Below are 12,744 nucleotides of genomic sequence, written 5' to 3'. Positions count from 1 at the left end.
ATAATGTCCAAAAACATAATGTTTTCAGAAATCCTTGTCAGTTTTATTCTCTTCATTATGCCCCCTGTTTCGATATAGAAGTTGTAGTTCTCTTAAAAAAAACAAGAACGACGATTAGCTGCAGAATGGTGTTAATTTTGCCCTCTCTTTGTCATTCATTCTCTTGAGTATCGCTGTTTATACTACTACTACTACTACTACTACTACTACTACTACTAATAATAATAATAATAATAATAATGTCCTTTTAAACCCTATATTCACCAAGAGAATCCTACGTCTTTGCGAACTAAGACATATAAGAAGTGTCTGCCAACACCACCCAGTGGTACTGAACAATCTCTTCCACTGGGGACTAGTGCTCTTTTGTGAAGAAACATTAATTCACTATCCAGTCTACGTTTGGGATATCTCGGTTAGAAACATTGACGTTTCTGTCCTGGATTTCTTTAGTGTTTGGGAGGCAGTGAAAAAAATGTCTCACTACCTGTAGACAGTTAAACCTGACTTTATTTAGCTGCAGATTACAGTATTAAAACAAGATTTCTCTAAATGAAAATCGTCACGAAAAATTTTAAATCAGCAGTTTTTAGGAGTTAAAATGTGTTGTTTTATTGTGAAATGTTACATCTAGGTCAGAAGTAACCACAGAATTATGAGAGTGGAGTATATTTCCCCTCAAACATTTTATAATGATCGATTCGAAGTAATTGATCATGCTTTGTGTTGTATAATGTATTATGTTGTTATGTTTCATCCATGAGGATTGAGGTCGCCTTTAAGTTTTGAACGTGACTTCTTCATAGGGTCACCTTGACCTCTTGCATTATCTCCACGTGGAAGGGCCACAGGAGGTCGTTCCCACGAATGTGCAACCTTTCTTATAAGTCGTACCGACAAGAGTATTATAATATCAGCTCTCTAGACGTGTATTCAGGATGTACTTGGTTCGAATTTCGACCAGCCTGCTATTCTAACCAAGGTTTTTAGTGGTTTCTCAAGACCGGGCAGGTAAACGCTGAGGTGGTACATTAAAATAGACGACTGACACACTGACAAAGCTGTTTTTAATCCAAGCTCTGGTATTAACTGGATTTGAATAGCGTGAACAGTAGCACCTCAAAATAGCGCGCTTCTTTTCTTACAAATGTTCTGAAATGTTCATTTGCTTATCTTAGTAGGCCCCTGCATTGTTTTCACAATAAGAGCTACATAATATTAACAAAGTAATGCCAGCCTATACTTACTCCTTCCAAATAAAATTTCGGTGATTGGTTCATTTTAGCCTGATCACTTCCCACATGCTTTATCTCTGAAATTATTGTGTGTGTTTCTGTGAAATTTCATATTGAGGGTTTGCACTAAATGTTATTGGGGTAATTTCATTTTGACCCATATTGGCCCCAATATTACAGGAAATTCAAATCGCATTTTCCGTCTCTTAAAGTGTCATCGTGCATGTAAAAATGATACCTGCCAAATAAATTCTGGTTTTTATTAAGGTCTACAACATTTATTTGGAACATTTTCCATTGTGGTATTTACTTTACGAAATGAAAAGCAAGACCATTTTTCTCTTCTTGCAGTAGTACGTGCATATGCGTCTTATTTTCCCAATAATAACCGAGGAACGGCTAAAGAACTCAGTTTTAAAATACCCTTAGTTCTAACATACTTTCACTTCTGTTATGTCATACTATCCAAGGTACATGACCATTAGGATAACAATCCAATAATGTACGCCATCTGTTGTAATACATGATATACAAGGAATTCAGCTTATCCTTGGACCGCCAAGCTAGAAATGTGTTCGCCCAGGCCTCACCAACGCTGACCGCCGAACCGTCGATTCGTCATCCATTGCATACTGGCTTATCTCAGTAATCAAGCGGTTAGTCGCTGGCTTCTCACCGCGGCGGCCCGGGTTCGATCCCGGGGTCTAGTCAAGTTGGATTTGTGGTGGACAGAGTGGCCCTAGGGAAGGTTTTCTCCGAGTACTCCGGCTTCCCCTGCCAATCTTCATTCCACCAATTGCTCCACAATCACCCTCACCTATCATCTGGGGCTGGTACAATAGGCCAGAAGTGGCTGCAGTACAAGGGAGTTAGTCCCACCCCACTAGCATTAAAAAAAGGTCGATGATCATTATACTTAGTTTCTTTCAGATACGCACTAATAGAGTTATTGTCCTATGAGCGGCCTCCGTAGTCAAGGGGTAACGTTCCCACCTCATGACTCAAGGTACGCGGGTTCAAAAACCCGGCGGAGGTCGTGGAATTTTTAAGGGCGGAAAAATTCAGGGAACAAGTCCTCCGGGAGGGACTTTAAGCCGTGGGCCCCGTGTCGTAGATTTACGGCACGTAGGAGGCCTCTGAGCTAAATTAGGCCAAAAAGTTTCCCGCCCAAGTAGTTTCCAATGGGGAAGTATTAGGTACCACTGCCAGAGGAGGGACGACCTCGCTAACAGAAGGGGACTAACTATTAGATACCACTGCCAAGTAGAGGGTAGAAACCTCACTGGCAGAAAGGGACTGATAGCGAGCACCAGAACCGGTAGGGCATGGAGACAGTAGAAATTAAAAGGGGGACGTACAATAGTACAATCAGTCGCGGTGCATGGGGAAACCCACCCCCTCAATACTGAATAACTGAATATTGTCCTATGAAATATATTGTTAAAAATTAAATGTGTTGTTGAAAGCAAATCATTTATATGCAATACCTCTATGCATATGCATATAGGATATTGGTGGGAAAGCTAGAAGGAAAGAGATCACTGGGAAGACCAAGGCGTACGTGGGTGGACAGTATTAAAATAGATCTTAAAGAGATAGGATGGGATCGTATGGATTGGGTTGATCTGGCTAAGGATAGGACCAGTGGAGGGATTTTATGAACACGGTAATTGAACCTTCGTTTTCCATAAAATGCTGGTAAGTTCTTGAGTAGTAGCTGCACAATTGGTAGCTTCCCAAGAAGGGCTCAGCTCCATGAGTGAGTGAGTACCTCTGTACAGCGTCCGTCATACAGGAAATGCCTTAGAAAGTTTCGTAGCAAGCAGTCTGACAATACAGTGCAATGTAAACAACGATTCACACACAATATTGTAACCAAATTACTTTCTACGAGGACCGTGCTGGACAAAAAGAAATCTCGAAAAGACATATACTCTCTAAAGAAAAACTTGATTGACATCGATACTAGATAGAAGAAAACTCAAAGAAGTCGTTACTTACGTCTTTGTCTCTTCGGTGTGGGTTGGCAAAAAGTAAGCTCATGTTGGTATAAATTTGCCAGCCTTACGGCTTTACAAATGTACAGATATACATAGCCTCTTGCCACCAGATTGCGAAACAAGAATTCGATACCGCAGGTGGTTTCAGGAATAGGTGTTCAGCGGACTTCTTGACCTGGAATTATCGTTTTATTCTGATGAGGCGTGATTCATGCTTAGCGATTATGTAAATAACCAAAATAGATAATGAAGCTAAGAAAGTCCTCATTCAGTTTATGGAGTTCCATGGCGTGAGTTGAAAGTTGTGGTTTCGTGTGCATTGGACTTTTGCTTTATTTTTCCACAAAACAGATCCCTTCTTCGATCAACTGGTGAAGAAATATCATAGGTACAGTTTATGCAAGGTAATATGGCGTCACACACTGCGAGCATCTGTGTGGATGCATTAGATGAAGTCTTCGGCGAGCGAGTTGAAGCCTGTGACCTCTACGATCACCCAGTTTAGATCCTTGTGACTCTCGTTTGTAAGGAACGCTGAACTACAAAGTGTATGCGAAAAATCGGAGTCCTTCGGGAAAACTTAAAAAAAAAAATTATACACGAAATTCCTGCTACTCCCGTGCAGTAGATTCTGCGTATATCTTGAAACCTATTCTCACGGTGTGAAGCATGGTTGGATGCAGAGGGTTGTAACTTCTAGACTCTTATATAAATTAAGGTAAATTCATTTACAAAAGTAAAGCGGCCCTTGGTTATCGGCTACCGCGCCGGGTCTATGCGCGAAGAGTGTCCTGTCAGCTGCGGGAACCAGCCCGACCACAAATTTTACCGCGGTAATATACTGACAAGCAGATGTTATTGATAACATATCTCAAAATATCTTCTTCCGCTATTATGTTATAGGTGCACTTCTAAAGGCAGTTCTGCTGATTGAATGATCCATAATTTGAGGGGACTGCCTCACATTGTCCGTGATTTTACTCTTTTGAATGAAAGTGGCCGGTCACGGTAGTCGAGCGGTCTGAGGCATGTACTGTCTTCGCTCGCTGCGAAGCCGGGCTCGTGAGTTCGAATCCCACAGAGGGCATGGATGTTTGGTATGTGTATGTGTTTATTCTGTTTGTGTTGGCCTGTGTTTAGGTACAGGCCTTGCGACGGGCTGATTGCTCGTCCAAGGAGTCTTACCGTCTGTAAAATGATCAAAATGAAAAAACAAACCTCGACACCGTACGGTATAAGAGGAACGGATTAAGTAAGTAAGTAAGAATGAAAGTGTTACTTCATCTGAATGTCATTTGCGGCGTGAAATTATATTAAAGCGGTTATGTCTTTCGAACTGTCTTTTATTTTGCAGTGAATCTTGCTTTTCACAGGAAGAGGAGTTGAGATGCTCCCACGACCTTTTTGTTCATGTGACGTGGTCCCGCGTGATTTGTGGCTGTTCCCAAACATTAAACGATCACTCTGATGGCCCCAGTCTGGGTTGATAACATCTGTTTAACGATGTAGAGGACGTACAACTGCAGAGGATTTCAGAAGTAACTTACAAAGCTTGGTGCATAGATAGGAAATACATGCTTATACAGAGAGGAGCAGGAGGTGCTGACAAGTAGGCGAAGATGGTGCACCCTGTTTTCAGTAATCCATGAAGACGGGAGACAGCCGACGTGAAAATTACGGAATGAAGAATATTCATCACAAAGAGATCTCCATTTTACCATCCCCTGAGCCTCTTGAATGCAGTCCAACCACTTATACCACGTTTCTGTAAGATTTTTTATATACCCTATGATGTTACCGCCTGTCACGGTAGCCGAGCGGCCTAAGGCATGCACTGTCTTCGCTCGCTGGGAAGCCGGGATCGTGGGTTCGGATCTGTTTCCTGTGAGGTACGAACTGAATTCTTATATATTATTCTTATACACTGCCGGTCACGGTAGCCGAGCGGCCTAAGGCGTGCACTGTCTTCGCTCGCTCTGAAACCGGTATCGTGGGTTCGAATCCAACTCAGGGCATGGATATTCAGTATTTGTGTGTGCGTGGGTTTTTTGTATTTGTGTACAGGTAGGCGCCATGCGATGAGCTGATCACCCTCCCAAGGAGTCCTACCGAATGTCTAAAGATCTAGTATACCGAAATGGAACGGAGAGTTTCATGGAGGTAGGCCAAGACACAAATTTGGGCTGCAGCGCCAAAAGGAAAAATGATATTACCAGATACATCGTCTGTCTACCAAGTCTAGTTTTCTGACCAGAATTCTATGCGTGATAAATTATTCTCTAGCGATCAGCCACCTCAAGTCGGAACAGAATTTCAACGTTTTGGAAACCTTCTCTGTCACTATCATCATGGAATTATATGAGTTTCCTTGATGGTGGAGGCAAAGGAGATCTCCGAAGCGCTGGGCCTTTGCTGCCATTTGATATGACTGGTTCTCATCTTTCCATGCATAATACATATCCGTTCCCTCCGACCATTCCCAGTTTATTCGCATAATATCTTATAAATTCTGGAGCTCCTCAGTATGTTAAATTGCCTTGTATAATTTACGAAATGATCTCTTTGTTTTCTAGAAGTTCCTGTTCCACATCCATGTACGTCGGAGGCTGTCCGATTCCGCCCCCATCTAGCGGTGCTGCCATGGAACTGCAGCAGCCCGTAGATAGCACCAGACAGCTGACACGGAAACGGAAGAACTCGTACAGGTGTGAGAGATTGACCTATACAACCTCCGTCTACAGCCGAGGTCTAGCATTTTTCATTCTACAAACTGGATAAATCGCCTTGAAACTGTCCTCGTTAGTTACAAGTACAGTATGACCACCGAACTACATGGTTCAAGATATTTGTAGGAACATTGATAGTTACGCAGGTGGTGAAGAAATTTCTTGCTTTTATGAGACTCTAAGGTTCACGGCTGTGTTCGTAAGAAACTTCCACTGAAACCTATCAGAATCAAGTTGAATCCAATCCACATTCTCACCTTGGGTTGCTGTAAGATTCATTTTAATATTACTCCGGCATCTACTCATATGTGTCAAAATATTTGTACGTTTCTGGTACCGATGCCTGCTACGTGTCCTGTCTGTCTCATTTCTTGATTTATTCATACTAATAATTCGTGAATAATACGGATTATGAAGATCCTCAATGGAGTCATTTTCTGGAGCCCTATTCTTGGGTTTGTTCTCTTCACCCCTTTTTCTGCTACATCGCCCTCAATCTGTAACTGTTTCCCCGCAAGAGGGGCCAGTTTCACACCATACCGTATGAATGGAATAGATATATATAATAGTCTCCTCACCAGTCTGCTTCCTGATAATCTTTATGTGGATCCGTTTTGGAAACTGATGCAGTGTGTCCATAATCTCATCTTAATGAGAAGCCTACCTTTCATCGCATTAGATTAATTCAGGATGGTGAATATTTCCCACCACTGGTGCCGCAGTTGCATGCCAGTAAGAAGGGATGTTAGCCCCTCTTTTTGCTCTGGCACTCCCCTCGTTTTACTTATGTTGGACAGTTCGTTATTTCTTAGCCTATGTATTATTTTGAGAGCGACACAAACGCTAATAACGCCTTCGATCATAAGGGTGTTTCAAAAAGAGCTTTACAACTTTGAAAGCTTATATAAATTTATGCAGAAAACACACACAACGTTTTGAACTGTCATAATGTAGCAAAACACACTGAGTTTGATGCACATGGTACTGTAGTATCCAATACCGCCACCGCGAGCGCTCCCGCAATTTACATCAAAATGGCTACTTTCACAGGTGCAGAGCGTGCTCGCTGTGTGTTTTGGTTCGAAGAAACGAAGTCTGCTACACAAGTTCAAAGGAAATTTCGCAGTCAGCATCACAAGGAACCTCCCAGTAGGTCTACAGTTTACTCCTGGCACAATAATTTTGTTCAGACCGGATGTTCTGTGCGCCATGCCAAGCCACCCGGTCGGCCACGTGTTTCTGACGCTACAGTGGAACAGAGTAGGGAGAGCTTCCACGAAAGTCAACGCGACGTGCGTCTCGGGAAACTGGTATTCAAAATGTTACTGTGTGGCGAGTGTTACGAAAACGTTTACACTTAAAAGCGTACAAACTATCCATCGTTCAACACCTTACGGATGCAGATAAGGTGGTTCATAAGGAATTCTGTATGCAAATGTTTCATCGGATACAAGACGATGAGAAGTTTCTGGACTCCGTAATTTTCAGTGTTGAGAGCACGTTTCATGACAGTGGTAAGGTCTATACCCACAACTGCAGGATCTGGGGCAGCGAAAATCCACGTGTCTCCCTGGAACATGTTCGTGATAGCGCAAAGGTGAACGTGTTTTGCGCCCTCAGTAAAGAAAGAGTGTACGGCCCTTCTNTTTGAGACGCGCCTGCTTTATTAGACTACCTGAGAGACCGATGTGCCAGAGAAGTTGCCGTACTTACACGGCGGTAACCAAACTTGGCACTGAAACAAAAGAAGGTCAGTGCAATTTCTTTTTTGTCTTGTGCTAATTTTGGCAGTTAATTAAAATCACGGTTCTGTATTTTATCAACGATGTTTTCAAGTAGTACGAACACTGTTACGTACGCGGCCAGTTTATGAGTTACTGAAAATTCTGCGATGTCCGTATCGGAGAATTGAGTAGCGATTAGTAATACCGTTCAAGAGCAGGGTGCCATCTTGAAAGTCTCTGGAATATATAGAAAGAATACGTGCCTCAGATGAACAGAACTACTTAAAGGGATATTGGCAAGTTTCTGTTCCTTTTGTGCATAATAATGAAACAGCCTTCTTTCCTTATTTCTTTGCTCCCTGTGTCTTTCTTTCTTTCTCCATTTCTCGCATTTTACTTTTTACTTTCCTTCCTTCCTTCTTTTGTGCTACCACAAGGGAGGTGATTTATAACCGAAAGCCAGTATTTAACTAGAGCGGTTTTCTGAGAGAATTGTGCACAGATGAAACAGATAAATGTTGACCGTAATAGTACGATTAGCAGGATATTTAGGATCCGTGTTGTGGTAGATTTCCTCATATGTGTGTGCTCTATTTTATCGAACGTGAATGTCTAGTGGTTGGCTTCTTATTAGAGGTACCAGATTCGAGGGTCGACTAGATTAACCGAGATTCTTCATGATATTTCTCATTGCCGTCAAGAAATGCTAGGATAGTACCTGAAATTAAATAATGATTGCTTAAATTTATGATAATTATATCATTCAATCTATAGTCTGTACAACTGACAAAGCATCTTAACCGGAAGAAACAAGCAAATACTGATTACGTTCATGTATATTTTGTCCCTAAAGTCGCTGGTTGTGATTTTGTTTGGGTAGTCTTCGCAGGCACTTAAGAAGCGAGCTAGTGGAACATTTTAAGATGTCATGCAATGTCAAGTTTACTGAGACCGATAGTGGTTCAAAGTCTAAAGCCGTAATTTTTAGGTACATGCCAGTTTACACGGCGGCTAAGTCCCTGTAAGTTCCCACATAACGAGAAATCAAGTCAGTTGAACAGGATTTTTCAGTTAATAGACTCAGTGTTTTCAATAACTTCTAGGAAGAACTTAGTATGTATTAGTATTGTTACATGTACACCCATTGCTAGGAAACGTGTTGGTAAATACATTCTCGCAGAAGCAAACGCGCAGAACAATAGGACGTCTATTGCTAGACAAAGAAGCTGCAAACACGCATCCTTAAGAATAGAAGACAGCGTTTTCCGTGGGGTCCTTGCAGAGGAGTTATCTTGAAGACAGTCGGCGCTACAAGTTCAGTTGAGGGTTGGCAGTTGAGAGCTCAGTTCTTTGCGGGTGGCTGTGAAGAGAAGACTTCATGTGTAATATCTGAAGTGTGATCAAGCGAAAACATTATCAAGGCTTAGCCATTGTTGAGATGTTACCTAGCAACGACTAATGTAAGCAGACATTGAAGACGTTATTTATGTGCTATAATTACAGTGATCATTAGAGTGTTATAATTGTATGTAGTTACGACCTTATATGGTCAGTAAATTTAATTAACAATCCGAACCCCGTCTATAGTCACGAAAACACATGACAGTATAATGATATGCTATGGGCCCCGCTTCACATATTCGTGGGTGAATAATGCCGTCCCATATTGAAAGGAATAAATAACAGAGGTTACAAGAAGCTGTTTCAGATAAGCAATTTTAATGAAAATGGCGACGAAGAGTGTTGACAGATCCATCTACGGACAGAATTAGTACTACCTGCAAGCAGGGCGTGAGCAGGCATGATCGCACATGGATGGAGTAGGTCATCACCAAAGGCTTCATCTGATTCTTGGTCAACAGCTTGAAATTTCTGAGCTAGGAAACTTTCGTCTATTAATATATGTGCTAAATCTGTATTTTTTGTGGGTCTTTTTCGAAATACAATCAAACCACGCATTTGAGAGTCGCTGCCCTAAAGTGTGGGATGTTCCTACGGATTTAAATCGCGTATAAACGAAGACACGCAAATCAGGGTACATACACAGAACACCTCTGCTCATCTGTTTGGTCCTGTCTTCCACCTTATTCTCGTACTCACTAAACCCTTTAAAGACTGAATTTCTTCTAAATAAGGTATACAAATTCAGTTCTTACATCACAAAGACCAATCGGTCAATGCTGTTAACTGTGAGAACCAGACGCAACACGCAAATACACTTCTGTGGGCATAGTTCAGAGATTTATTACGTTAAAGCCGGTGGTACATACAGTAACCACGGGGCTTGGAAGGCTTGAACAATGTTTAGTCTGCCTCTTTGGCGTGTCTTCAGCTGTTTGTCTGATGACCTGATCCCCATAAACATGTTCGAGGAAGCTCATTTCCGAAACCTGATTTCTCTTTTAAAGCTTTTTGTCATCACCCTCATTTCACAGGCATAAGAGCCTGTTCAAATTGCTGCCCTTTATAGCATTTTATGTGCCTACTATTTACTGCTTTATATGTAGTTCTTGATCCCACTTGCATTATCATATGATGTAGCTAGAACGTGTTAGAAAATATATTTGTTTATATAACACAGTTTTGAGCTGTTGCGATGGTCTGTTTCCTTTCATAAGACATCGACTTTGATTTCTGGACTGATATCTATCTATCTATGGCTCTACAGCCCTTTCTGTTGGATCTTGGCCGCTTTTCAGTTTCTTGATGTTTTACACAGTCGGTAGGACTCCTTGGACAGGGGATCAGCTCGTTGCAAGGCTGCTACCTGAACACTCAGGACAGCACAAATACAATAAACGCACACAGACATCCATGTCTTAAGTGGGATTCGAACCTGCGATCCCAGTGTTTGAGCGGGCGAAGACTGTTCATGCCTTAGGCCTCGCGGCCACTGTGATCGGATTTGAACTGATATACNATATATATATATATCTGATATATAGGGACAAGGTCGTTCCGTTAGAGGACACCTTCCTGCGTGAGAACATACCCGGCACTCATCGAGGTAGTTGTTTCGCCTGTTACATTAGAGCACCTCTGGCAATTTACATGCAGTTGACCCACTGACATGCATCACTTTCACGCGGAAGTCTTACACCTCACTGGCCTTCCTTACGAGTACATGCAGTGTAGGCATCGCGGCAAGGTGATGCAATGTTAATGCCCTTAAAGATCTCTGATGGCAGGAGTATCTTTGTAATCAGTTCGGCATCTTTATTTTTAGCGCATTCATATCTAAAAGTGCTAAAATTCGCCTCTTAGTTCCTTTTTATCTGTTTGTCCGTCCGCAGCCTCCATGCTACAGTTCTAAAGCCGCTCACAGAATTGTCATACAATTTCTGACACTTTTCAATTTTAGTTGAAATCTAAGTGCAGTAACGGACACATCACACGAGGATGTACATGCATTTATACTTGCATCTCGACCGTAACTCACAAAATATTTATATGAACAAAAAAAATATATATAGAAAAGGAATGAAACTCTTATTTTGCGGTGAATACACTCTACCTTAAATCTTCCGGTTTTCGAGACAATTAACGAAATTGATTTTAGGCTTGGTCATTTTATAAGTCGAGAACATTTGAACTGAGTTTGATAAAACTATGTATTGGAGGTCCCTGCACAAATTGTGCCGAATTATCTCAAATTTCATAAAGATTTGACCAATAGAGGATATCAGGGCTGTAAGGGTGGTCAAACAACTCCCAGTTGACATGCTTCAGCAGTGCTCGAATGCGGCACTTGTATGCCGACGCTCAGTTTCATGGAGGAGCACTACGACTGCACTGGATGTCGACAATCTGCACCATTTTTAGAGATTCGCAATACACTTCTGACATTGTGGCTTCTTATTGAGTGAATTTTACCATCGGTACTCCTTTCCTTTCCCAGGATACATCTGCTGTCAGCTTTCTGGCATTCAGACGTTTGTTTAAACTTTTTCGGCTTGTTTGGTGAATGTGTGCATCCACTGCTTTGAGTGCTTTTAGGTTTCAGTACTTACAAATGAATCCAGGTTTCATCACCTGTTACTCGTGGGATGCGACTGAGATATTCATCGCCATCTTTATGGTATCGCTGTAAGAGAGTCAAAGCTGAAGCCATTCTCTGCGTTTTGTGCGCACCTGGTAGCATTTTCGGAACCCTTTGCGCACAATTTGTGATAGTCTAGCCTAACTATGATAATCTCATAGAGAACAGTGCGTGAAATTTGTGGAAATTCACACGTAACTTCCGAAATTGTAAAGCGGCGTCTTTCACTTTGAACAAGATCATCACTCACTACAGATAGCCGACCATTTCGCTTTTCATCGTGAACATTTGTTCGCCCATCTCTGAGCATTATACTCCGTTGTCTTGCACTTCCTTCACTCATTACATTTTGAGCCATAAACACCGAATAATTCACGGTGGATGTCCACAGCGATCATGCTTTTAGCATGAAGAAAGTTGATAACAGCACGAATTCCGCAGATGGCGGTATTCTTAATGGCAGGACACATCATAACTCACTGTGTAGAGATAAGAACAAACACTATGTGATGGTTTACAAGGCAATGAGTCATGTGGCACTACCTCGCATGCCCGAGTCCTCCCCTGCTTATGCATTAGTTGCATGAAACATTGGGAAGTTACTTTCCGAATAGCCCTCGTTTGTTGCTACAAAAACCTGGCTTCTGCGGAAGAAAGTCGGCTAGAATTGTAAACCCTTTTGTAAAACGGTTTCGCCGTTCTAAATCTACGTATCAGGTGGCCATGCTGTGGCTGTGAGATTAGGAATTTCAGGCGAGACTCGGCCTATTATTTGTTCGGACTCGTGCCACATGTTCTGGACGCAAGAACTAACGCCACTTCGCAAGAGGGTTTGGAGTATTTATTGCGTAGGCCTAGATATTAGAAATCGTACGAACTTAGTTAGTTAGTTAGTTAGTTATTGGAGAGGGTGGGTTTCCCCATGCACTTAGACCAGTATTGGTCCATTGTGCTTCCCTCTATGATATTCTACCAGTCTCTATACCCTACCGATATTGGTGCGTACCATCAGTCCCGCTG

At 42.0% G+C, this 12,744-nt stretch overlaps 1 protein-coding gene across 6 annotated transcripts in view; it reads left to right on the top strand.

Annotated features, from left to right (window-relative positions):
* Nucleotides 1-12,744, top strand: part of LOC111870004 (protein cycle) — a 128,822-nt gene that overhangs the window by 88,613 nt on the left and 27,465 nt on the right. For all 6 annotated transcript variants that reach the window (XM_023861929.2, XM_033753645.1, XM_023861926.2 and 3 more), the window contains one exon: nt 5,809-5,940. In XM_023861929.2, the coding sequence (XP_023717697.1) occupies nt 5,828-5,940 (113 nt within the window). In that variant the 5' untranslated portion in view covers nt 5,809-5,827. The remainder of the gene's footprint in view (nt 1-5,808; nt 5,941-12,744) is intronic.

The sequence above is a fragment of the Cryptotermes secundus genome, unplaced genomic scaffold (genome assembly GCF_002891405.2).
Source record: "Cryptotermes secundus unplaced genomic scaffold, Csec_1.0 scaffold2845, whole genome shotgun sequence".
Taxonomy (NCBI): Eukaryota; Metazoa; Arthropoda; class Insecta; order Blattodea; family Kalotermitidae; genus Cryptotermes; species Cryptotermes secundus.
Note: the sequence above shows the minus strand (reverse complement) of the source record. Positions and strands in the feature narration are given on the sequence as shown.